Source organism: Amblyraja radiata, chromosome 4 (genome assembly GCF_010909765.2).
Source record: "Amblyraja radiata isolate CabotCenter1 chromosome 4, sAmbRad1.1.pri, whole genome shotgun sequence".
Taxonomy (NCBI): Eukaryota; Metazoa; Chordata; class Chondrichthyes; order Rajiformes; family Rajidae; genus Amblyraja; species Amblyraja radiata.
This window is the reverse complement of record NC_045959.1, coordinates 51,938,969-51,966,020: the sequence shown is the minus strand read 5'-3', so window position 1 is coordinate 51,966,020 and position 27,052 is coordinate 51,938,969. Positions and strand designations below refer to the sequence as shown.

General features: G+C 43.2%; 1 protein-coding gene across 2 annotated transcripts; it reads right to left on the bottom strand.

Annotated features, from left to right (window-relative positions):
• Window positions 1-437: 437 nt before the first annotated feature.
• LOC116972097 (leucine-rich glioma-inactivated protein 1-like) lies at window positions 438-27,052 on the bottom strand. 2 transcript variants are annotated; one of them, XM_033019438.1, is made up of 8 exons: window positions 26,545-27,047; window positions 26,158-26,229; window positions 14,874-14,945; window positions 14,712-14,783; window positions 8,067-8,138; window positions 5,755-5,924; window positions 5,493-5,657; window positions 438-1,741 (listed from the first exon to the last, which is right to left on the bottom strand). In XM_033019438.1, exons 1-8 carry the CDS (start codon window positions 26,727-26,729, stop codon window positions 921-923), a joined length of 1,629 nt encoding a protein of 542 aa, XP_032875329.1. In that variant the 5' UTR covers window positions 26,730-27,047; the 3' UTR covers window positions 438-920. The 2 variants fall into 2 exon arrangements, with proteins under 2 accessions (XP_032875329.1, XP_032875330.1); XM_033019439.1 differs by lacking the exon at window positions 14,874-14,945 and having other exon boundaries at window positions 26,545-27,052.

Below are 27,052 nucleotides of genomic sequence, written 5' to 3'. Positions count from 1 at the left end.
GTAGACAGGACAGCTCTCTAGTTGGTGATAGGATGGTTAGAACAGCTGGGAAGAAACTGTTCATGAATCTAGATGTAAGGAGGTAGAATCAAGTGTCACAGCCAATAAGTAGAATCAATGTCATGTCAAGAAACAATATGAAAATGAGAAATAGGAAAGGAGTCAAGGGTAGGCAATTGGGAGGAGGTAGAGCAGGGTAAAGGTGCTGGGATAAGATGAGGAGCCATTTAGGTAAGTCCTCCAGGAACAGTCAGCACACTATTAAGTGTTCATTGGTACAAAATCCTTCACAACATTGGTAAATTACTAAATTCACGTAATTTTGTACACAGAACAAGAATTCACTAATTTGCAATTAAACAACAAAGGAAATGGTTCTGCAGAGAAATAATAAGTGTGTTCTTTACGGATAAATGAAATGATAAACATATTTCTCAGGAAATAAGTATATTTATTTGAATACAAACAAGAACAGTCAAAATCCTCCACTAAATTGTTCGGATAAAGAGAATTTTCTATTCGGATTTATTCGAGTTAAATAAGTTTCATTAAAAACAGCACAAAAATGTAAAGGTTTTATTTGGAAGATTGTTCATTCAGTAGAATAAATAAATGAAAATGTACATCTCAATATTTGTTGTAAGAACAGATATGATTGATATTTACAGCTTGTGTCACCAAAATACAGGAGTTCATTGCTTACCATATCATAGAGTTGAGAAACCAGTATGTCTAAAGTGATCAAAATGGGGAGAGTGAACACGGGGAATAGAAATAGTTTTCCCAGGAGATCAGAACCTGATGTCATTCATCGCAGAACAATGATAAATCATGCATCGTCACGTCCATGTACATATTATTACCCAAAGCTAATTTTACGATGTCATTTTAATAATCTTTTAATACATTTGAGTGTTTTCTCATATTGTGCTTAAGTCAACAATGACATGTTTATATATTTGCGTATTTCCTTTGAAACTTGAGCTGAACATGAACTCGCGATTGTCTGCAAATACAAACGTGAACGAACGTGGGGCCTGGATGTTTAGTTCCTGGAATTTGACAAATTTGTTTTTCTTGGTTTCCCAGCGATAGACTTGGGTGAAGGAGTAATCGCTCCCAAGAATGGCATACTGCCAGCCGTTTATTCGAAGAGGCTGGAAGACCATGGCACCGCGGGAGGGAAAGGTCTGCTTTTCCACAAACCTTGAGGTCTCCCATTTCATCACCTTGGAGTCTCCTATGAACCTGGTAAGGCAAATGTAGAGATCATCCTTGGTCACAAAGTGTTTTACTGCGTACACATCCTCCATTTCAGGAATATCGGTGCGCCACACAAACTGCTTCTGGCCTTTGCTCCACTGGAAGATGACGGGACGCTGGGAGCTACTCGACAAGATTAAGTGTGGCTTATTTGCTATTTCCAGGTACTCCACATCTGTGTCTCTGAACCACGAGTGTAGACTCTGATGAGAGTAGAATCCATTCCCGTTCCACTTATACACAGTGGTTGACCCAGCCTTTGAGGTGTCTGCAATAACAAAGTACCATTCCCCTTCTATTTCAAATGTCTCAATGTCATTCGGTTTCCTGATTTTAATGTTGTCCACATCTTGCATCTTGATGAACTTGTTGGCAAAGCTGTCCCTTTTGTAGATGTGGGAGCCACCAAATAATTGGGCCATAACAATGAACAGCTGGTCTTCAATGATCAGTGGCTTGCAGAACACGGTGGAACTGCCTACACCAGGAGAAGGAACATTAGTCATCAATCCGCAGAGAAGACGTAATCTAGCACTACCATCATACCTTAAGCTGTTACATTTTAAGAGTCAAGAATGTTTGATTGTCAAAGACAGACGCAAAACACTGGAGTAACTCAGCGGGTCAGGCAGTATTCCTGGAAAACATGCATAGGTGATGTTTCAGGTCGGAACCCTTCTTCAGATTGAATTTGCGACTCCAAACATCACCTATCCATGTTCTCCGGGGTTGCTGCCTGACCTGCTGATTTACTCCAGCGTTTTGTGTCTAGCTTTGGTATAAACTAGCATTTGTAATACCTTGTTATTATATAGTCTTTAATTGTCCTGTGCACCAGATATGAACTGGAACAATGAGATTCTTACCCGCTGCACCTTTGCAGCACATTAGACGCAGCAACAACTACAATAAATGATTCAGTTATTCTAAGTGAACTTGTCCATGTAACTAGCAGTGCTAAAACCAAAGTAAGTTGAACAACTATAGTAGTGCAAAGTCCGTTGTGGTTCAATAGGATTGAGATAAGGTTGTGGGCAGGGTTATGGTTCGGGTAGTACAGTGTGGTTCAAGAACGTGTGTTGGTTGATGGGAAGAGGATGGAGGTAATGATTCTCAGGCTCCTGTACCTTCTTCCCCATGGTAACAGCGAGAAGGGAGCATGGTCAGCGTGGTGTGGGTCTTTAATGATATTAGCTGTATTCCCTTTGTTTCCTGTAGATCCCTTCGATATTTAAAGTTACAAATTCTACATTTAAACAGCACCAAGTTGCAGCATACGTTTCTGGTCATACGTTTTTTATATAATTAGGTGGCATAGAATTTAAAGTGGCTTTTTCCACTCCAAATGTGATGGGGTTCATTCTGAGTGCACGTTGGCACTATCACACTATTGTCCATGATGCAGAGATTATTACGAGATTGGTTTGGCTGGACTTGTTTTCTCTGGGACAGGGGAGGCAGAGGGAAGTTTTAATGAAGGCACATGAAAGTGTGAGATGTCTTAAACTGCATGAACAGGAAGACATAATCAACAAGTAGCTTGAGAGTAAGGACGAGGATGAGGAGGAGTTGTTCCTCAACCTATAGTCATTGAGCCTTACAGCGTGCAAACAGGCCCTTCCGTCCAACTTGCCCACATCATCCAACATGTCCCTTTTACACTAGTCCCACCAACCTGCATTTGACCTATATCCCTCTGAACCTGCCCTATCCATGTACCCGTTCTCGATTCCCCCACTTTGGGCAAGAGAATCTGTGTGTTCACCTGATCTATCCCTCTCATGATTTTACACACCTCTATAAGATCACCTCTCAACCTCCTGTGCTCCAGGGAATAGAGTCCCAGCCTGACCAACTTCCCCCTATAGCTCAGGCCCTCGAGCCTTGGCAACTTCCTCGTAAATCTTCTCTGCACCCTTTCAACTCGTGAATCTTTTGAAACTTCTACCCCAGCAATCGGTGGAGATGGAGTTGTTGAATATATTCAGGAGAGATATTTAAAACATGAGGGAATCAGGGGGTATGGGGAGAAAGAAGTGGTCGAGTCCACATGAGTGAGACCAAGAGGAGATCAGGTTATTGCTTTACCAAACACTTGCACTCATACAGTAAGTTGAAAGAGATAGGAGCAGATTTAGGCCATTTGACTTATCAAGTCCACTCCGCCATTCGATCATGGCTGATCTAACTCTCCCTCTCAACACCATTTTCCTGCCCTTCTCCCCATAACCCCTGACACTCTCTCCATCAAGGCAAGCTGATGCTCCCAGTTATTAACCACCTCGGTTCCCTTACTCTTTCCCATACCGGCCTTTCGGTCCTCAGCTTCCTCCATTGGCAAAATGAGTCCATACGCAAACTGGAAGAACAGCATCTCATACTCTGCCTATAGCCCAAGAGTATGAACATTGAATTCTCCAATTTTGGGTGAACACCCCCTTCTCTCTTTCCATCTCCTTCTGATTCACCCAGGTCCTCTCATGTGCATCATTTCTTCCACTCCCCTCACCCAGTTCCTTTAATCTCCTTATCCATCGATATCCCACCACCCGCAGATACTCCACTCCCATCTCTCTCCCGTTCCCATCCACCCACTGTGTTTTTCCATTTCATTCCTAACCTTCCTTTCTTATCAGATTCCGTCATCTGCAGTCCTTGGTCCTCTCCACTTATCAACTCCAGCCTTGGTCACTATCTCCACCCTTTTCTCCCTCACCTGACTCAACTGCCAATCAACCCTTCCTTACCTGAATTCACCCATCACTCCCCATCCCTTGCCCTCACCTCTTTCTATCAGCTATCTCCCCTCTGTTCAATCTTAGACAAATGTTGTCAGTCCATTTCACTCCTCAGATGCTGTCTGACCTGTTGAGTTCCTCCAGCAGTTTGTTTTTCGTTCAGGATACCATCCAGCATCTGCAATATCTTGCATCTTGAGAATACCTATGAGCTTGTTGAAAGATGAATGACCTACTCATTTTCCTGTCTTGTTGGTTCTTATATAATGAAGTGGCATAGAATTTAAGGTAAAAGAATTTAGAAGAGATTTATTGCACAGAGAATATGATGTAACTTTACAATCTTATTCACCTATCCATTCACCTATTCATCTATCCACCTATCCCACCTGGATAAGCCGGGAAGCAATGCGAGTCATGTTTTTTTACTTCTCCAGTGCCTTTAACACCACCCAACCTGCACTGCTAGGGAGCAAACTTCTGGCGCTGTGAGGCAGCAGGTCTACCGAGATCATATCTTAACCAAATTCTTATGAAATGTACCTTTACAATCCTTCTGGGCAGTCATTTACAGCCGCACTGGCTGTAAATGACTGCCGAGAAGGATTGTAAAGGTACATTTCATAAGAACCTGGTTAAGATATGATCTCGGTAGACCTGCTGCCTCACAGCGCCAGAGACCCGAGTTCGATCCTGACCTCGAGTGCTGTCGGTGTGGAGTTTGCACAGTCTCCCTGTGACCATGTGGGGTTCCTCCAGGTGCTCTGGTTTCCTCCTAGATCCCGAAGACGTGAAGGTTTGTAGGTTCATTGGACTCCGTATATTGTGTAGGGAATGGATGTGAAAGTGGAATTACATAGAACTAGTGTGAATGGTTGGTCGATGGTCAGCGGGCAGAAGGGCCTCTTTCCATGCTTTATCTGAAAACTAAACTAAAACTAAATTATGGAATAAGATATTGTAAGCGTGATAGGCCAGAACAGGTCTTCTTCAGCAAACAATAATCATGCTGAATATTTTAACGTGTCGCAAATTTCTATGATTTTATAAGTTTCCAGTTAGATAGTACCTTTAATCTATCCAAGGAGCATGATCAGACAAAATTCAATACTGAATCGCATAAAGAGGTAGTGAGACCAAAGGCTGGGCAAAGATGGAAATGTTTGGGAGAAACTTAAGTGAGAAGATAAAGGTGGACGTCTATTGAAAGAGAATATAACAACGAAAGGTTACACAGCAGTTTATGTAAGAGCAATGAAAATTGAAGACTAGGAACAGCTCAATCTTGGACAATCTTGGGAGAAAGCAGGAGAAAGGGGTTGAGAGGGAACGATAGATCAGCCATGATTGAATGGTGAAGTAGACTTGATGGGCCGAATAACCAAATTCTGCTCCTATAACTTATGAACAATCTGCCAGAAGCGAAACAGGTAACAACCTGTAACAGGTAACAACACCAATCACTATTTTCATAGAACTGACTGCTCATACCGATAATGTTGTCATAGTTTCTGAAAACCATCTCCACGTGATCCCATTCAAAGAAACTGCACCTTCCCACAACAGGCTGAGCGATGACGACATTGGCATCATTCAGGAAAGTGAAGGCTTCGATGGAAAGAGACTGGAACTGCAGGGTTTGATCCACAGCAAACTCTAAGAGATGAAAAGAGAAAAGGTAACGATCGGGGTTGGTTAACTCATCAATTAGATTTCACTACTTCAACCTGACTAAGTGGTTTGTTGCAATCACCTGTAGTTATGCAGTCAAACTCCTTCAGGGAAAGGTTATTAATTTTACGACCCTGATACTCCACCGGACTGGCACAGTAGATCTGATCAACCGTTGCATTTGTACTGCTTAACCATTCCACCAGCCACTTCAGTTTGCAGCCACAGTGAAAAGAATTCCCTCTAAGATCTCTGCAATTAAAAATAATTCCTAATAAGAAATTGTCTTTAGTGATTCATGGTTAATAATAATTATAATCACTGTCCCTTTAATTCTAAATAGGTACATAATCCATTTTGCAAATAGCACACTTGAAAGCTCAGAGATGGAGTATTTTTGCAACTTCAATATGTTAACTTAACTTTTCACAATTTTAAATGACTAAAGTCTTAGCATGCAAGTGGAATCTTGGATAGTGACTGAGCGAACCAGAATCTCACCAAAGCAGCGATTGATCGGACAAATGCAATGGGCTTAGTCAAGGGGTAGGGAATGTTAAGGGCCTGTCCCACTGTACGAGGTAATTCAAGAGTTCTCCCGACTTCTCCCCTGATTCGAGCTCATGTAATGTACGTAGGGGCTCGTACGAGTAAAAAGTAACCATTTTTTTCGTCACAAGTATTTTTTTACTCGTGGACATTTTTCACACTGTTGAAAAAACGTCACGAGTTTACCAGATTTCCCAAGTACCTACCGTTACTCGTACGAGCCGTTACGTGACATCCACGAGCTCCTACGTACCCGCTACGTACATTACACGAGCTTGAATCGGGGAGAACTCGGGAGAACTCTTGAATTACCTCGTACAGTGGGACAGGCCCTTTAGGTGCCCAGTTCTTTGTCTGCAGGGAAATTATGCCACACTAAACCAAGGCTGCCAATTGACAATTTCAGTTTGGGGTCAAGGCGGCTGAAACAATTGGTGGAGCAATTAAAGTATAAGCAGAACACAGTGCTGGAGGAACTTAGCAGGTCAGGCAGCATCTATAGAGGGAGTAGATAAGCAACATTTGGGTCAGAACCCTTGTTCAGAGTGATCCAGTGTGAAAAATGACCCGACCCGAAATGTCGCCTGTCCTTTCCCTCCACTGATGCTGCCTGACCTACTAAATTCCTACACCACTTAGTTTTGCTCAAGATTCCAGCATTTGCAGTTTCTTGTGTCTCAATTATAATGTGAGTTGTGTAAGAGATCGGGAAGAGCATAAATATCTCAGAGTGTTGACGGATTAGAGAACATTGGACGGAATAGTGGCGTAGTGGTAGAGTTGCTGCCTTACAGAGGCAGAGACCTGGGTTCGATCCTGACTACGGGTGCAGTCTGTATGGACTTTGTACATTCTCCCTGTGACCAAGTAGGTTTTCTCTGGGTGCTCCGGTTTCCTCCCACACTCCAAAGATGTTCAGGTGTGTAGGTTAAATGACAATGGTAAGCCGTTGTTAAATTGTCCCTAGTGTGTGTTGGTTGGTGTATGGGGTGATCGCTGATTAGTGCTGACTTGGTGTCTCGAGGGCCTGTTTCCGCTCTGTATCTCTAAAGTCTAAAGATTTTAGGGCGAAAGATGGGCGAGGCTTTAGTTGGAGAAAATTGCACTTTGACTTAATCTTAAGGCCAGATGAGACTTAAAACAGCAGAAAAGGAAACCTGACAATGTGTAGAGTGGGCTATCTGTTTGGTGTCACCCCCAGTGTACTTTCAATCCCGGCCTTCTCCATTCTACTAGAAAAGGGCAGCACAATGACACAGTGGTAGAGTTGCTGCATTGCAACGCCAGAGACCTAGGTTCGATCCTGACTACAGGTGCTGTCTGTATGGAGTTTGTATGTTCTCCCCGTGACCATGTGAGTGTTTCATGTGGATGCTCCGGTTTCCTCCCACACTCCAAAGAAGTACAGGTTTGTATGTAATTGGCTTCGGTAAAAGATTGTAAATTGTCCCGAGTGTGTGTAGGATAGTGCTTGTGTACAGGATATCCCTGATCAGCACACTCGGTGGGCCGAAGGGTCTGTTTCCGTGCTGTATCTCTAAACTAAACTAAAATAAAGTACATCAAATAAAAGTAAAATGCGTCAGATGCTGGAAATCCGAAATAAAATATAGAAAGTTTGACAAGTTAGGCAGCATCTATGGAGACAAAAATAGAGGAAAAGTTCCAGCATGATGATCTATCGCAGTACTGGGAAGCTCCACTGAGAAAACTCCTTTCAGTTTCGAGGGAGAAGCTGCTGGACTTGCAGCTTCTTTCAAGCACTTCCTGTTTTAGATTAGCTGCTTTAAGTGTCTAAAATGTTGCATTATTGCTGATAAAATCATAATCACAGATCATTCTTACACATTGGTCAGAGCATCCAGCCCTTTGAATACATCGCTTGGAAGTGTTTGAAGGTTGTTATTTGCCAAGCTCCTGTCAAAATAAAATGGTAAAGTTCCGTTAATGCTAATTGTTTTCAATATTAGATGTAACTATAACACGGTGCATTGTCTGATAAATTGTACATTGACTTGCATGGAGGCTAGTTTTGTGACATACGGGATACATTTCCGTTAAAGATCAACAATACTGATGCACTGTCTTAGAATGGCCTTCCACTATCCTAGCAACCTCATATATAGTTTGCAGAGAGAATCTAGTTCACCCTAAGCTGCATTGAAGTAGTACAGCAATAGAGCACCAACAACTAGGATAGTGTTAGTGTACGGCGTGATCGCTGGTCGGCGTGGACTCAGTGGACCAACGTGCCTGTTCCTGTGCTGTATCTCTAAAGTCTAAACTACTTTGATCATTGATAGACACAAAATGCTGGAGTAACTCAGTGGGACAGGCAGCATCTCTGGAGAGAAGGAATGGGTGATGTTTTGGGTCGAGATCCTTCTTCAGACCTTTCTTCTCAACCCGAAACATCACCCATTCCTTCTCTCCAGAGATGCTGCCTGGAGATACTCCAGCATTTTGTGTCTATCTTCGGTTTAAACCTGCATCTGCAGTTCCTTCCTGCTACTTTGACCATTGGTTTGAAATTATTTCTCCTAATATCTCATGGCATATCCAGCCTTCAGAGTAATCCCATTTCTTTCCCATCATCTATTGTCTCTCCTTTTTCACCAGAATGTTACCGGGTCATGCAGACTTGAGCTGTTGGAAGAGACTGGATAAGATGGGATTTTTATCTTTGTGGTATAGGAGGCTGAGGGGTGACCTTATTGAAGCGTATCAACTCATGAGGGGCATAGATAGAGTGAATGCTCACATTCTTTTTACCAGGTTAGAGAATTCTAACTAGAAGGCATAGGCTTAAGGTGAGAGGGGAGAGGTTTAAGAGGGACCTCAGGGGCAATTTTTCACGAAGGTAGTCCATATCTGGAACGAGTTGTCGGAGAGAGTTATAGAAGTGGATGATTTTCAAAAGACATTGAATAAATATATGGATAGGAAGGGTTTAGAGGGATATGGGCCAATGCAGGCAAATAGGACCGGCCCTGAATGACAACTTGATCTTCATGGACATGCTGCATGTCAGTATTTTATAACTCCGTACTTCCACGTCTTCTGTTTCTCTGACAGTTCAATTAAAATGCTGGCACCATCCAATTAGAATTTTTTGATTCACCCTGTTTCCTGTCCAAGTCTTCTCAACCTTGGCAGAGCCTTGCACTTGGGCCTTGGCCTACACCAAGAATGGCCAATCGTAAATAGCAGAAGCTTCAGTGAGAGAATTCAATCTCCGTCCATGGATAACTATAGACAACGCTCACATAACCTTTGTAGCTTACAATGCCATTTTAAGCTCTCGATTGGGTTACTACATAATTGTTGAGCATATCCTTTACGTATCGTAATACCAGCTATTGTGTACGGTGTCAGTAAGAGGGCATAAGTGTTGCGGAAACTGTATGAGATCATGGCAATTTATTGCCTCTGAGACAGTCTGCCACAATTTATTTGACTTTATCCAAAATTAACACTGTAAAATAACCTTAACTCCTGATTGTGGTTACTGCATAATTTATTTTATCAGTCCCCTTCATCCTGTTAAAGATCAGGCGGCCTCACAGAACACCAGACTCCGCTCAGATTCTAAACCTGACCATCTGCTCACAAACTTAATACTTTAACTTCCGAAAATATGACCTAAATCGAAAATGAACTGGTTCTTCAGGTACAACCAATTTCATCCAAAGAAGCATCCCGACTCGAAACATCACCTATTCATGTTCTCCAGAGATGCTGCCTGACCTACTGAGTTACTCCAGCACTTTATCTTTTTTTGCAAACCAGCATCTGCAGTTCCTTGTTTCTATGCATCTTTTACTGTTTATTTTCAACTTCGATTACGATGAAAACTACACAAACACTAGCACAACTTCAAGAAGAAAAAAAGTAATATCAATACTTAAAAGTATGCATCACCTTATCCATCTATTAAGAGGAAGCACATTACCCAATAATAAAATATAATAAGGTATCATTGATTAGCAGTAAAAATGCTAGGTAGCAGAAATTGACAAAAATACTCCAATTTCTCTGATTAAATATGAGGTCTGTGAAGCAGTAAGTTATGATGGAGACACAAGGGCCTGCAGTCTTGCGTAGAACACAAAACACTGAAGTAATGTAGTGGGTCAGGCAGCATCTCGGGAGAACATGGATAAGCAGTGTTTCGCGATGAGGTCGTATGTCAGAGTTTTAATTAAATGTGTATTAAACTCAAAAGCAGAGATGGTTGGGTACATTCCAAGATGTTGTAACTGCCCTAGCAGTCAAACAGTCTCAGTCATTTTATATTTAATCAATAAAAATATTTAAATTTTAGTGAACCTACGATTTTTCACCTAGTTTCTTTGTGAATGGGATATTAATCCTCAATTACTGATGGGTTTATTGCAACCCTTGGAGGGCAGCAACTCAACCCGTGAGCAAGTTTAAAGCTATTCATTCATTTCCTCCCAACTCTCATTTCATGCCGCTGTGACAAAAAAGGTCCAGTTAATTAATTCCACTGGCCATAATGTTAAACTTTGAGGAAATAAAATGAAGTGCTAATGGAAATATCTTGCACTTCAATTACAATTCTTCAATAAAAGGAAGTGTCCTTACATTAAGGTCAGAATATCCTATTGTGCAAAATCCTGGTCATTTTATACCAACAGATTATAATAATAATAATAATAATAATAATGGATGGGATTTATATAGCGCCTTTCTAGAATACTCAAGGCGCTTTACATCGCAGATTATGTTCCAAAAATTACCCATGAGGGAGCGAATACAATTCATCTTATCCTTTCTCTCCAGTATCCTCCAAGGATCATGAACTCCTATAACTGGAACTATCAATCAGGACAAGAACATAAAGTTCTGCCCAAAACCACAGGAAATGACAGAGAGTTGTAATGTAGCCAAGTCTGCCTGAGCTACTCGAACACTGACTTCTAAAGAGAAACAAATGTTGGACTGCTGGCCTGGACCACATTATTAATGATGATAGCCACTTGGTCTGATGTTTCTATGCCAGCGAGAACAAAGGGGGGACCCAGCAGGGGGGGGCACTGAGAACGAAGGGGGATCTGACCAAGTGGGTCGCCTGCTGCCATGTGTGGCAACAGGCAGAACATAGAAATGTTGGTAAACTTTGTACATGCTAGACACGTGGCGACTCTTGTGTGCTGCCTAGGTGAGGTCTGCTGTATGATTTCACCATGTTGTATAAGCATTTCTCTGTACCTAGGTATATGTGACAATAATGTATCATTGAATCATTGTATTTATTGCCAACAAGCCTCCACTGCACCTACATCTTCTTACCAAAACCGTCCTTCTGTGCCCCTCTCCCTCCTCTACGCATCCAAATCCCCTTTCATGATGTTTCTTAAATAACAGATTATAGTAATGAGATCTTTGAAAATAATGAACAGAAAAACACTTCTACTCTGTTGGCAGGCTTGAATATACCCACAATGTCAATTAGATAAAAACTGATTGCTGTATTTTAGTGAGATGGCCTGAAATCTTTAATTCACTGAACTAATAATTTTTTTGAAGTCCAATATTAGAAGTTGACATTTATTCTTTATTTAAAAATAACAGCAAGTGGATAAAGAATCATTCACATCTAGCCATTAACCTTCTGAATTTTGTAGTCGGCAGGGCAGTACTCTGCATATCGCCAACTTGGACAATTTTACATTTTTATCGACAATTAATCAAGCCAATTAACCTACAAACCTGTACGTCTTTGGAGTGTGGGAGGAAACCGAAGATCTCAGAGAAAACCCACTCAGATCACGGGGAGAAAGTACAAACTCCATACAGACAGCACCCGGGTCTGGTGCTGCATTTTGTTGTAAGGCAGCAACTCTACCGCTGCGCCACCGTGACTGACATGCATTGCACTCATAGAGTCATAGAGCTGTACAGCACAGGAACAGACACTTCGGCACACCTTGTCCATGCCGACAAATTGGCATATTGGGCAGGTCCCATCTGCCTGCATTTAGGCCTTTAAACCCTTACTTTTTATAAATCTGTACAAAATGTCTTTCAAAAATTGTTATTGTATCCACGTCTACTGCTTCCCCTGTCAACTCATTCCAGATTTAGACTATTCTCTTCATGAAAAAGTCACTACTGAACTTTCTTTAAAATCTCTCCCCACTCACCGTAAGCATATGGACTATACATTTTGAATCATTTACCCTGTAAAAAAGACTGTGAGCAATCACCTCATCCATACCACAGATAATCTTATAAAAATCTATTAAAACTATCAGGGCTTCCATCTTTTTCAATCTTTTATTCTAAATCATCAGAGAATTGGGGTGGTGCAGCGGTAGAGTTGCTGCCTTACCAGAGGCCCAGGTTCAATCTTGACTAACAGATGCTGTCTGTACAGAGTTTGCACGTTCTCCCTGTAACCGCGTGGGGCTTTTACGGGTGCTCCGGTTTCCTTCCACATTCCAAGACGTACAGGTTTGTAGGTTAATTGGCTTCTGTTCATTGTAAATTGTCCCTAGTGTGTGCTAGTGTACAGGGTGGTCTCCACAGCCGTCTGTGGCAATGAAATCCAGAGATTCACCACCCTCTGACTAAAGCAATTCCTCCTCATCTCCTTTCCAAAGGTATGTCCTTTTATTCTGAGCCTATGGTCTCAGGTCCTAGACTCTCCCACTAGTGGAAACATCCTCTCCACATTCACTCCATCAAGGCTTTTCACTATTCGGTAAGTTTCAATGAGGTCCCCCTCATCCTTCTAAGGTCTGATAGGGTGACATGAAGGAACATCAGGTGATGAACAAAACATGGAATAAATCTTTCTGGCCATATGGACTGTGTTTATGCAGTTCATGTAATTATTTCTAACTGTGCTGAGAAAGCATGTAACATAATAGGTTATTTCTACGTTGTACTTTGACTTCTAAAATTCAACTTCAGTAGTTCATGTGTCATGCAGGGTCTCTATACCTACAATACTGTTTGAATTATGATATTCTATAACAAGAACCCTTGACAAAAGTTGACAAACTTTGTTGTTTAGCCCATAAGACCATTAGACAGGAGCAGAATTAAGCCATTCAGCCCATCAAGTCTACTCCACCATTCAATTATGGCTGATCTATCTTTTCCTCTCAATCCCATTCTCCTGCCTTCTCTCCATACCCTCTGACACCCTTAAGGGTCTGTCCCACGAGCATGCGATTCCATGCGGCAAGCGCGACCTAACGTCATCGCTTGAGCCGTACGGCCTCGCGGGGCCGGTCCCACTTCGATCGCCGGAGCCGTATGGAGTTGTGCGGAGCTGTCCCGACATCGCGCGGGGCTCCGAAAAACTGACCGTGTTCAAAAATTCCGCGCGGCCACGGCCTGCCGGCCCGCAGCCGCCTCGACGCCGTACGCACCGCCTCGACGGGCATACGCAGCATCTCGATGCCGTAAGCACGTCTTGACGCCGTGCGTCACGCGCGAACTTCCCGCGGACTTCGCTCGAACTTCACGTCATTCACTCGACCTGCGCGCGGCCCCCGCTTCTGGTTTGGTCGCGTTCGCCGCATGCAGGCGCATGCTGGTGGGACCGGCCCTATACGGTGATCACTCGACCTCCGCGCGGCCCATGCTTCCGGTTTGGTCGCGCTTGCCGCATGCATGTCGCATGCTCGTGGGACAGGCCCTTTACTAATCAAGAACCTATCAATCTCCGCCTTAAAAATACCCAATGACTTGTCCTCCACCGCTGTCAGTGGCAATGAATTCTACAGATTCACTACCCTTTGGCTAAAGAAATACCTCCACATCTCCATCCCAAAGGTATGTCCTCGGTTCTGAGACTGTGCCCTCTGGCCCTCTGGTCCTAACTCTCCCACTAGTGGAAACATCCACCTCCACTCTATCTTTATCCTTTCTTTTACACTTTGTATTATTCTCATTATTTTTTTCTCACATACGTTTTATAAGAGTAAATTTTTATTCCATATCTCATTTTTTGGTAGGGATTTTGTAAATTCCATAAGGGCTATTTTAGCATTCTCCAAACTGCAGTAACGCGGGTAAACACTGTATTCACCTACATTTGATAGAAAATATTTGATTTCATCTTAACAGAATACATTATTGGTAGCTATTAATCTGTAATATTAGTGGAGCAGCTGGTAGTGCTGCTGCCTCACATCGCTGGAGACCCAGGTTCAATTCTGACCTTGGGTACTGTCTGTGTGGAGTTTGCACATTCTCCCTGTGACCGTGCGGGTTTCCCCCGGGTGCTCCGGTTTCCTCCCACATCCCAAAGACGTGCGGGTTCGTAGGGAGTGGATGAGAAAGTGGGATCGTATAGAACTAGCGTGACCGAGTGATCGATGGTCGGCTTGGACACAGTGGCCAGAAGGGCCTGTTTCCACGCTAAATCTCTAAATTAAACTAAACTTCTCAACTATTTACAGTACAACATTTAATGCATAATTTCCACTGAATGAAAAAGGATGTACTTACAGGTGTATAAGGGATTTAAGTCCTCGAAAAGCATACCTGGAGATGGACTGGATTTTATTGTTTTCCACAAACCTGGGAGAAAGATCAGCATTTTAGTATCATTCTCAGTGGCACTCATTTACTACACTGTGTGAACTGCGTCCAGAATTGTTCTCTACTTACAGATACTCAAGCTGAGAGAGAGCAAGGAAGGCATCATCGCCAACGGTATCAAAGGAGTTGGAAGTGAACAAGCTGTTAGAAAAATAAGAATCAAAGCAATAGTCATTTTTCTTTTTGGAAGATATATTGCATCATTATTGCTGTGGCCTGGTTCAGCAACTCGAACGCCCAAGTACAAAGAAGATTACAAAAAGTGGTGAACACTGGCCGCTCCATCACAGGTACTGACCTCCCCACCATCAAAGGGATCTATAAGAGGCACTGTCTCAAAAAGGCAGACGGCATCATCAAGAACCCAAACCACCCTGACAATGCTATCATTTCACCTCTGCCATCAGGAAGAAGGTATAGAATTTTGAAAATTGTAATGCACAGGTTCAGGAATAGCTTCTTCCTAACAACCATCAGGCTATTAAACACTACAAACTCCAACAAAACTCCAAACTGCCTGGGTTGCACTCGGGACACTGGGCTTTGTTTTGTTTTTGCATTATATTGTTTTTTTTATTTATTGAACTTTATGTATTGAATAGAGTGTTTACAAAACTGTTTGCTGCTGCTGCAAGTAAGAATTTCATTTCTCCATTTCAGTACATATGACAATTTGGAGTGTAGGAGGAAACCGGAGTACCCGGGGAAACACACGTGGTTACGGGGAGAACGTACAAACTCCCTACAGACAACACCCGTAGTCAGGATCAAACCCGGGTCTCTAGCTCTATAAGGCAGCAACTCTACCACTGCGCCATCATGATGCCCCATTCACTGTCCCCTTGTGATATTATGGTTGCATCATCAGGTCCTATTTTCCACATCACTTAGTTGACCATGTTTACTGAACCATCACCATTTTCTGAGTCAAGATGACTTCTCTAATGGAGCTGCCCATTTGGTGAAAAAATAATATTGAGTTAATGGATATTTAGTTTCTCCTCTCCCATACTACCAGAAGAAAGAACAGTTAACCTAGTGACATTGCCTACTGGCAAATTCAAGTCACAAGCAGTATTGAATCCCAAATAAAGCCAACACGGGCCCTCCAAAGACATTATGCTAAATCAAACATTTCCACTCTGCCTTTAGTCAACAGAATCTAAAGCAATTGGCAACTGAATCATCCTACCAACAACTAGAGAACAGTCCTGAGCTACGATCTACCTCATTGGAGACCCTCAAATTATTTTTAATCGGACTTTATCTTGCACTCAATGTTATTCATGTTATTTCCCTTAATCATATATCTGTGCACTGTGAATGGGTTGATTGAAATAATGTATTGTCTTTCCGCTGACTGGTTAGCACGCAACAAAAGCTTTTCACTGTACCTATATGACATGACAATAAACTAAACTCAAACTCAAAGATTGCAATCTAGTCATATTTAAAGTAGATATGTAGATATGTATATATATATATACACATACACATATATATATATACTTTAAATAGGACTAGATTTGAAAGTCAGGAAATTAAGGTTATAGGCATCTGGCACAGAAGAGTTGAGGCCAGCGTAGATCAGCCATGATCATCGAACATAGAACACAGAACAGTACTGCACAAGAACAGGCCTTCGGCCCACAATGTCTGCGCCGGACATGATGTCAAGATTTTCTCTTTATCTACATGCACATTATCCATATCCCATCATTCCCTGTATATCCATGTGCCTATCCAGAGATCTCTTAAATACCATTGTATCTGCCTCCACCACCAACCCAGGCAAAGCATTCCAGGCACTCACCACCCTCTGTGTAAAACAATTGCTCCATGCATCTCCTTTAAACTTTGCCCCTCACTTTAAAGCTATGCCCTCTTATATTTGATATTTCCATTCTGGGGAAAAGGTTCTGACTGTCTACTCTATCTATGCCTCTCATAAACAGTCCTAGGTTTAATTCCTGATGAGTGCCAAGTTAGCCAAGCATTCAAAATCAGGAGTGATGTAGTTCTGCTATAACAGGTGTTTCCATAACACGACTTGGCTATAAGGCAATCAATGAATCAGGGATCATTATAGGCTAAATTGGTTAGAATGTGATTTTGATTGAGAAGTAGAGAACCACTTACAAGATCCTTTGGAAATTGACAAGCAGGAAAAATAGCTGTCTTGGATTTAAACAGTATATGTAACCTTCCCGCAGTAAACAGGCACCATTGCCTTTTAAGAATTGCTGTCAATTTTATCTGCGGGTGGGAATTGAAATTGACATGCAATCGCTTCTATTGACGCTTGTCCAAGATACTCTATTGTAACATGCACCCTTTAATATTTTGAGTTTGCAGTAACAAAATTAAATATTACAAAAGAAAATATCTTTTTTTTTTAATCCTGCGAGGAAAATAACTTTGTTATTGAGTCTGAAACTATCTAGCTCCAGTCCTGTTTTTCTTAAAAACAGGATTTTCTATCACACAAGGTTATACACCGCTATAAGATCACCCCACAACCTCCAAAATCCTAGCCAGCACAACCTCTCCCTTTTGCTCAGATCTTTGAGTCCTGGCAACATCCTCATAAATCTACTCTGCATCCTTGCCAACTTAACAACATGCGAATAAAGTCCACTTGGAACTGCCAGAAGACCAGGAAATTTAAAAAAAACTTTTAGAAATTCGTAAATATTTTATTTTAAAGTCAAAGCCAGCTGCGTTTTACTGAGGGGAAGACTCCCCATTTCCTGCCCATCTCCTCACACACAGAGCATTAGGGAGTGAATCAGTGCACAGACCCTGCTTCATGCCAGCAATCATGTAGATCTGACAGCAATCTCTCATTACGATGACTGCCTGTCTCTCTCACACACATGCATGCACACACACAATCTCTCTCTCACATAGACTCTCTCACACACAGACTCAGACTCATTCATACACAAATTCTCCCTCTCTCCCCCACATTCTGACTCTCTGACTCTCTTCCCCAGACACATACATATTCTTTCCTCTCTCTCACACAAACCTTCTCTCACTCACACATGGACTCTCTCCCTCACACACACTCACACCCACACAGAACTCCCTTTCACAGTCCCTCTCCCTCTCTTTCACACACACAAACACCCACAGAGACGTTCTCTCCACACTCTCTCCTTCTCTCTCACATGCACACACAGACACTCTCCATATCTTTTACACACACCCATAGACTCCCTCTCCCAGTCTCTCTCCCTCTCTCTGTCACACACACCCACACAGACATTCTCTCCCTCTTTCACAGTCTCTCTCCCTCTCTCTCTCTCTCACACACAAACTCCCTCTCCCTCTTTCACACTCACCCTCTCACTCTCTCACACAAAGACTCTGAGACTCTCCCCTTTTGACACACACTCTCCCTCTCTCTCTCTATCACACACATGTGCACTCCTTTTGACACGCACACAATCAGATACACTTTTTTTTTAAATGCCGATCCACAGAAGCGCAGTCTCGCTCACCTTTACATAGACAGACAAGTTCTCCCTCGTACACACGATCACATATATTTTTTCCCTCTCATCACATACACACAGGGATCAACTTGCCTGGCCCTATGTTAATTGGCAATAAGAGAACAGGGAAATGGTGAGCATAGTAAATCTCCGCGGAGATTTCAAGGAGTCAGCCACCCTGAGGTTGAGGGTCAATGGGTATGTGAGGGAGTAAGACACCCCCACTTTCGCGACCCTCGTGCTGATTGCAGCCCCTTCTCATCCCCAGCCCCTACTGGAGAATGACAGCTGAGAGACTGGAGCTGGTTCTCATCGGTAACCATGTGTCTAGGAGCAGAGGTATACAGCTCCTTGAAAGGGTCATCTCAGGTGAATAGGGTGGTCAAGAAGGTATATTGCCTTTCATCAGTCAGGGTATTGAGTAGAGAAGTTTGGACGTTATGTTTATGTTCATAAGTTATAGGAGCAGAATTATGCCATTCGGTCCATCAAGTCTACTTGATGGACCGAATGGCTGATCTACATTCAATCATGGCTGATCTACAGTGTTTTTCCCTCTCAACTACATTCTCCTGCTTTCTCCCCATAACCCCTGACACCCTTACTAATCAAGAATCTGTCAATCTCCGTCTTAAAAAATATCCATTGATTTGGCTTCCACAGCCTTCTGTGGCAATGAATTCTACAGATTCACCACCCTCTGACGAAATTCTTCCTCATCTCCTTTCTAAAGTTACAGTTGTACAAGTTGTCCCTGGTCAATTCTTCCCTTCCCACCCGCACCACCCCTTCCCCGGGCACTTTCCCTTGCAACCACAAGAGATGCTACACGTGTCGCTTTACCTCCCCCTCAACTCCATTCAAGGACCCAAGCAGTTGTTCCAGGTGCAACAGAGGTTCACCTGCACCTCCTCCAACCTCATCTATTGCATCCGCTGCTCTAGATGTCAGCTGATCTACATTGGTGAGACCAAGCGTAGGCTTGGCGATCGTTTCGCCGAACACCTCCGCTCGGTCCGCACTACCAACCTGACCTCCCTGTGGCTCAGCACTTCAACTCCCCCTCCTATTCCGAATCCGACCTTTCTGTCCTGGGCCTCCTCCATTGCCAGAGTGAGCACCACCGGAAACTGGAGGAGCAGCACCTCATATTCCACTTTGGCAGTCTGCACCCCAGTGGCCTGAACATTGACTTCTCCAATTTCCGGTAGCCCTTGCTGTATCCTCCCCTTCTCAGCTCTCCCTCAGCCCTCTAGCTCCTCCTCTTCCTTTCTTCTTCCCCCTCCCCCCCCCCCACCCACCCTGCATCAGTCTGAGGAAGGGTTTTGGCCCGAAACGTTGTCTATTTCCTTCGCTCCATAGATGCTGCCGCATCCGCTGAGTTTCTCCAGCACTTTTGTCTACAGTTGTACAAGAGGCTGTATTTGGAGTATTGTGTTTAGATTAGGTGACCCTGTTGCAGGAAGGATGCCATTAAGCTGAAAAGAGTGCAGAGAAGAATAACAACATTTAAAATACATTTGGACAGGTATATGAATAGGAAAGGTTTAGAGGGATATGGACCAAACGTGGACAAATTTAGATTAGATTAGATTAGATTCGTTTATTGTCATTCAGACCGAAATTTTGTTTCCCCTGCAGTCATACATATAATTAAAAAATGACAAAACCACACAATCAACACAAATTTAACATCCACCACAGTGAGTTCACCAAACACCTCCTCACTGTGGTGGAAGGCAAAATCTTAAAGTCTCTGTCTCTTCCCTCTTTGTTCTCCCTCTATGGGACTAGTGTAGATGGGGTATCTCAGTTCGTCTGGAGAAGTTGTGCTGAAGGATCAGTTTCCATGCTAGATAACTCCATGACTATGTCTACGTCATTATCAGCAGATTAAAAAACATTGATATTGTTTGAACCCCTCTGTCCCAAAACAAATATTGACTTTTGCAAGTTACTGCAATTATTAGTGTTATTTTCCCTGTAACTATGTGCACCATGGGTATTTATTAAGGTGGAGATTGACAGATTATTGATTAGTAAGGGTGTCGAGGTTATGGTGAGAAAACAAGAGAATGGGGTTGATAAGGAAAGATAGATCAGCCATGATTGAACGGTGAAGTAGACGATGAGCCTATGACTTAAGTCAGCTGCAGTTTATTGAAGTTCATCCCACAAGCTGTTTAAAGCATGGTTTAAATCTAATTTAAATTCCAGTCAAGCACAGATCTTCACATAGTTTGCAACCACAGTATCAGTTGCTGCTGAGTTCCCAGAACTTTCTATTTCTAGCTCAAACCTCCAGCAGGGATGATATTTTTCTGTCTGATTTGCCAATTCTACAAATTTTGGCAGCTTTCAGTAATGGCTCCAAGATTCCTATATTAGGGGAATATTATTTCTGTAAACAACTGTACAAATGCAAAAGATCAGTTTAGAAGGTTCAAGCGTAGACTTAGTCTACAGCCGTCATTCAATACAAACATCTAGGATGTCACTCCATTGTAATTGTAACTTTGGGTGGCACGGTGACGTTATCTTACAGCACCAGAGACCAGGGTTTGATCCTGCTTACGGGCGCTGTCTGTACAGAGTTTCTCCGTTCCCCATGTGACCATGTGGGTTTTCCCTGGGTGTTCTGGTTTCCTCCCACAGCCTAAAAGTTTGTAGGTCAATTGGCTTCTGTAAATTGTAAATTATTCCTAGTGTTTGTAGGATAGTCCTAGTGTACGAGGTGGTCGCTGGTCGACGCAGATTCAGTGGGCGGAAGAGCCTGTTTCCGAGCTGTATCTCTAAAGGGATCTGTAATGTAGGAGGTTCTTTCCAGAGGTATGAAACTGAACCCTTTCCACCTGAGGGAGAACAGCAGACATATCCCTGGTCTCCTAGCTGTAAAACAATTTGGAAATCCTGGTATTGTGAAAGACACATAAGGAATTCAAAAGAGACACAGGAAACTGCAGGTGCTGGAATCTTGAATAAAACACAAAGTGATGGAGTAACTCTGCGGGTCAGGCTGCATCTCTGAAGGACATGGATAGATAATGTTTCAAGTCAGGACCCTTCCACATATTGGAGGAAATTCAAGACATTTCCTTTAGCAAGGGTGAAAGCAATTCCAATAGATATGAGAAAGGCTCACTGAATTACCTTTCCAGCACACTTTACTGCAGAATCATAGATTTATTAAGACAGAGAAAGAGACCATTCTGCCCACTGACATACTGCTACTTCTTAGTGGAACAATCCTATAAGTTCTATTCCCTGCAAATGCCTTTAGCCCATGAAATTACTCTCAGTACACAGTGGTAGAGTTGCTGCCTTACAGCGGCAGAGACTCGGGTTTGATCCCGACTAAAGGTGCTGTCTGTGTGGAGTTTGTACATTCTCCCCATGGCCGCATGGGTTTTCTCTGGGTGCTCGATTCCTCCCACACTCCAAAGACGTACAGGTTTGTAGGGTCATTGGCTTCATTAAGATTGTAAATTGTCCCTTGTGTGTAGGATATTGCTAGTGTGCAGGAATTGCTGGTCATCATGGACTCGGTGGCCCGAAGGGCCTGCTTCCACACCGTCTCTTTAAACTCTAAACTCTCTCTATAACACGTCAGCAAGTACCAGTAAGATCCTTGTGAATCTCTGTTAAATCTCCTCCAAACCTTAACTCCAAGGAGAACTGCCTCAACATCCCTGGCCTAATCTCACAACTGAAATGTAAACGTTATTACAGAAATAAGAGGGAACAAAAAATAAATATGCACAGGACAAATACCTAAGGACTTTAATTTGGTGAAAGAGTATCCGTCACTGGAGAGTGTTGGGTAACAATTACCTCATCTGCACCTTCACAGTGTGTTTGTCATAAGACATAGGAGCAGAATTAGGCCATTCGTCCCATCGAGTCTGCTCTGCCATTCGATCTATTTTTCCCTCATAACCCCATTCTTCTGTCTACTCCTCATAACCTTTGCCACCCTTACTTAATCAAGAGCCTATCAATCTCCACCTTGAAAATACCCAATGTCTTGGCCTCCATCGCAGTCCATGGCAATGAATTCCACAGATTCACCACCCTCTGACTAAAGAAATTCCTTCCTAAAGGTAAGTTCTTTTATTCTGGGGCTGTTCCCTCTGGTCCTAGACTCTCCATTATTAGAAACATCCTCTCCATATCCACTCTATGTAGGTGTTTTATTATCCGGTAAGTTTCAATGAGGTCTCCTCTCATCCGTCTCACATTTGAATGATGCAAGCTGATGTCCTTAGCACATTTTTTTCCAAATATTGAAATATTTATGTACTTGCTCTGCTGAAAATGTGAACAGGTCGCAATTTAAATGAAGAGACGGCTCACAAGCCTCCTGTCTGTAATGAGGCAGGCTGTCCATAATTTTCAATGCAGTTGTTTACCCATTCATGCTGCTGGTTCTCTGTGCTCTACTTTCTGTGGAAGTTGTTCCTTCAGCCAGCAACTGGGGAGCATCAGGGGCTCTAAGAGGGGCTCTAAGTGGGGCACAGTGTATGAGAACTTAACGCTTCTGATCATGCCCTGCCAGATAGTGTATCCTGGATTTAATAATATATATGGAGAGCGTTGAAACAAGGAATTGCAGATACTGGTTTAGAAGAAAAATACACAAAGTGCCGGAGTAACTCAGCGGGTCAAGCAGCATCTCTGGAGAAGTTTAGTTTATTATTGTCATGTGTACTGAGATGCACTTTAGCATTTAGAGATACGGCGTGGAAACAGGCCCTTCAGCCCACCGAGTCTGCGCCAACCAGCGATCACCCCATACACTCGCACTATCCTACACACACTAGTGACAATTTTCAATTTTACCGTAGCCAATTAACCTACAAACCTGTTCAAAAGGGAACTGCAGATGCTGGAATATCGAAGGTACACAAAATTGCTGGAGGAACTCAGCGGGTGCAGCAGCATCTATGGAGCGAAGGAAATAGGCGACGTTTCGGGCCGAAACCCTTCTTCAGACTGAAGAAGGGTTTCGGCCCGAAACGTCGCCTATTTCCTTCGCTCCATAGATGCTGCTGCACCCGCTGAGTTCCTCCAGCAATTTTGTGTAACCTACAAACCTGTATGTCTTTGGAATGTGGGAGGAACCAGGAGCACTCGGGGAAAACCCACGCGGTCACAAGGAGAGCGTACAAACTCTAAATCTAAACAGGGTCTCTGGCATTGTAAGGCAGCAAGTCTACCGCTGCGCCACTGTGCGCCCCATACGGTGCCCTACAGTGAGAAGCTTTTTTTTTGCCTGCTATCCCGTCAGTGAAAAGACTATATATATTTGCAATCATGCCATCCACAAGGATAGGCAATGTATCGGGTCGGGAACCTTCTTCAGACTCCGAAGAGAGGAGGTTCAGTTTCAGTCAGCCTGTTATAGGAAAGATGGTGTTAAGCTGGAAAGCATGCAGAGAAAATTTACGAAGATGTTGCCAGGACTCGAGGCCTGAGCTATTAGGGAGAGGTTGAGCAGGCTAGGAATTTATTCCTTGGAGTGCAGGAGGATGAGGGGTGATCTTATAGAGGTGTATTTGATCATGAGAGGAATATGTTAATGCACAGAATCTTTTACCCAGAGCAGCGGAATTAAGATTTAGAGGACATAGGTGTAAAGGGACGGGGAAAGATTTAATAGGAACCTGAGGGGCAGCTTTTTTTACACAAAGGGTGATGGGTGTATGGAACAAGCTGCCAGAGGAGGTAGTTGAGGCAGGTACTATAACAGCATTTAAAAGACAGGCACATGGATAGGAAAGGTTTAGAGGGAAATGGGCCAAACTCAGGCAGGTGGTACTAGTGTAGATGAGGCCTGTTGGTCGATGTGGGCATGTTGGGCCGAGGTGCCTGTTTCCACGCTGTATTACTCTATTACTCCACTACGTGAAAATTAGCAGGTCTATATCCTTTTTTCTTTCCAAAAGTGATCACATTTCAAAAGTATTTTGTGTGCTGGCTGTAAAATACTAGGACAGTTGCCAGAACTTGAGGGCCTGAGCTGTAGGGAGAGTTTAGGCAGGCTAGGACTTTATTCCTTGGAGCGCCAGAGGCTGAGAGTTGATCTTATAGGGGCGTATATGATCATGAGTGAAATAGATAGGGTGAATGCACACCCTTTTACCCAGGGTAAGGGAATCAAAAGCAAGAGGACATGTTTAAGGTGAGAGGGGCAAGATTTAATAAGCGAGTTTGGTATTCCGAAAAATGCAAGGAATCGTGGGATTTACTTATTCCTCTCAGGATAAACATTCTCGGCAACTGTGCTGCTGCATGTATACAGACCTGCGTTTCATCCGTAGTCAGCATCAAACCCGGGTCTCCGGCGATGCAAGCGCTGTTGAATTGCTACTAGACCGTCCCCGTCCCCTCCCGAATGTCCCATCCCTGTCCGGGGGCGGCCGAAGATGTCCGGGGTGACCCTGGACTGACGGGACACCGGCCCGGAGCATTGGAGTTAGCGCTTCTTCTCCGCGCTGGCTGTAAGCCTGGGCCGCTGCACCTCCGGGCCGCTTTCCCGTCAGTCCAGGATCACCTCGGACATCTCCGGCCTCCCCCGGACAGGGATGGAACATTCGTGAGGGGACGGGGACGGTCCAGTCGCAATTCAACAGCGCTTGCAGCACCGGAGACCCGGGTTCAATCCTGACTACGGATGAAACACAGGTCTGTATACACACAGCAGCTCAGCTGCTGAGAATGTTTATCACGAGTGACCTTTGACCTGGGCATGCGCAATCGGAATACCGAACTCGCTTATAGGGAGTGATGGGTATATGGAACGAGCTGCCCTGGGAGATAGTTGAGACAGATACCATAACAACATTTAAAATACAGGTATATGGATAGGATAGAGGGGCGGGCAAATTGGACTAGCTTAAATGGGGCATCTTAGTTGGTATGGACGAGTTGGGCAGAACTTTCCGTTTGTATGTTGTCTACATGACATCTCTGGTACACGCTGATTCTACATAAATATAACTCTATACCATTTCCACATCAATTAAACGGTGCTATCTGTAGTTACCTTGAGAACCATTCTGACTACTGGCAAGACCAAAGATCATAGATCTTTGGGCAAGACATGCGCTCTGAGGTTTCAAGTAATGCTTAAAGCTTTCCTGAGAACGTTTTTGCGGGATAATTTCTAAGTAATGTCGCAAAACACTGCGACGCACAAGTCTATTAAAAACCGCTACCTGATATGTCTTGGTCCCGAGACAGCGCATGTAAAGTAATTCCAATGTTCACAATGTTTTTGTTTTTGCTCATCTTCCCCTGCAAGGAATGTAAAGTATTGTGGCCGTAATTTTGAACAAAATGTAATCTTGCCCCCATTACACATTTCACTGCAGTCGATCCCACTGCAGTCCTTATAGGGTTGAGGTGCCAAGAATATACGATTCCCTTCTCGAGTTTGGATGCGGCTTTTATAAATCCTTAATTATTTTTCCTAAAATTATTGCAAAAACGCATTTCCACGTCCAACCGTCTGTTGTTACAATACCCAGTGTAAATAATAAAAAATGATCTATATTTTAAATCCTGAATAATTAAATCATCATTTGGCAATAACAAAGCAAATTACGCCCGCTGCGTTGGAGTTTTGGTAGAACCATGGATTATTATTTTTTTTTAATCTCGTTGCTATTTGTTGCAATTGTGTTGTCATTTAAACCTGACTTGTTGATTGCAAATCTAAATATAAACAATGACTGCTGCAATAATCACGGTCGAAAACATCAGTCGCTAATCAGCAACGAAATATGAAGTGAAATTGTGTTACCAAAAAAAGACACTGTTGCCCACGCGAATAAACACTGAAATAATCTTACAGAAGCTGCAGAGACGGCAGGAGTAAGAAGCTGCCTTCTGGGATTTCGCTGAAACCAGACTTCACAAATGATCTGTAAATAAATTAAATCCGTTAAGACACAAGAATGATCAGTGATTCAATCGACGGGCAATGTTGACAAATGGACGCATTTCTTTTTGGCTGCTGTATCTAATTATCTGTCAGTTGCATATCTGTAATCGCAATAGTCTATTTTTAGCCGGTGCTTGACAAAGATGTAACTAACATCTTTGGTAGAGATGGTTGTATCTATTTATCCCTTTCCTGCCCGACAGTGTCAATGCACCATTTATATAACGAGCATCTCAAGGCGTTTCCATTACTGTTAAATAACAATCACATTTCACACCACCGAGACAGTACTTACAAGGAAACTACGCCAGGCGGGAAACTGTGAGGAATGGATTTTCTATTTTCACACAAAGCATTGTCCTTAGAACAAGTGCATCCCGCGGGGCACTTCACCGCTTTCTTCGCTTCTGTCAGGAGCAAGAGGTATATAATCCACAGGAGCAAGGAACACCATTTTGTGCCTCTGTTTGCATTTTCCATTCTTCGAGTGCGCACTTGAATGCGATCGCGCTCCAGCAATATCCCAGCTTGTGAACTGGAAGGAGCTCTGACTCCGTTCTTGCCTCTGAAGCCAAACTCCCAAGCTACCTTCCAGCACGGCGCGGCTGCAACTGAAATCTGTTCACTGGTGCTGCAAAGCTCCTCAGCGCCTGCTCCTCTTCCAATTTACTACAGACCCAGAAATGATGAGCGATGGTAATGTAAAAAAAAACAAAAGCCTTTTTTAATTCTCATTTTTTAAATACCCGATCCCCGCAGTTCCTCGGACGGATTTGCATTTTCTGTTGTTTCATTGCATTTTA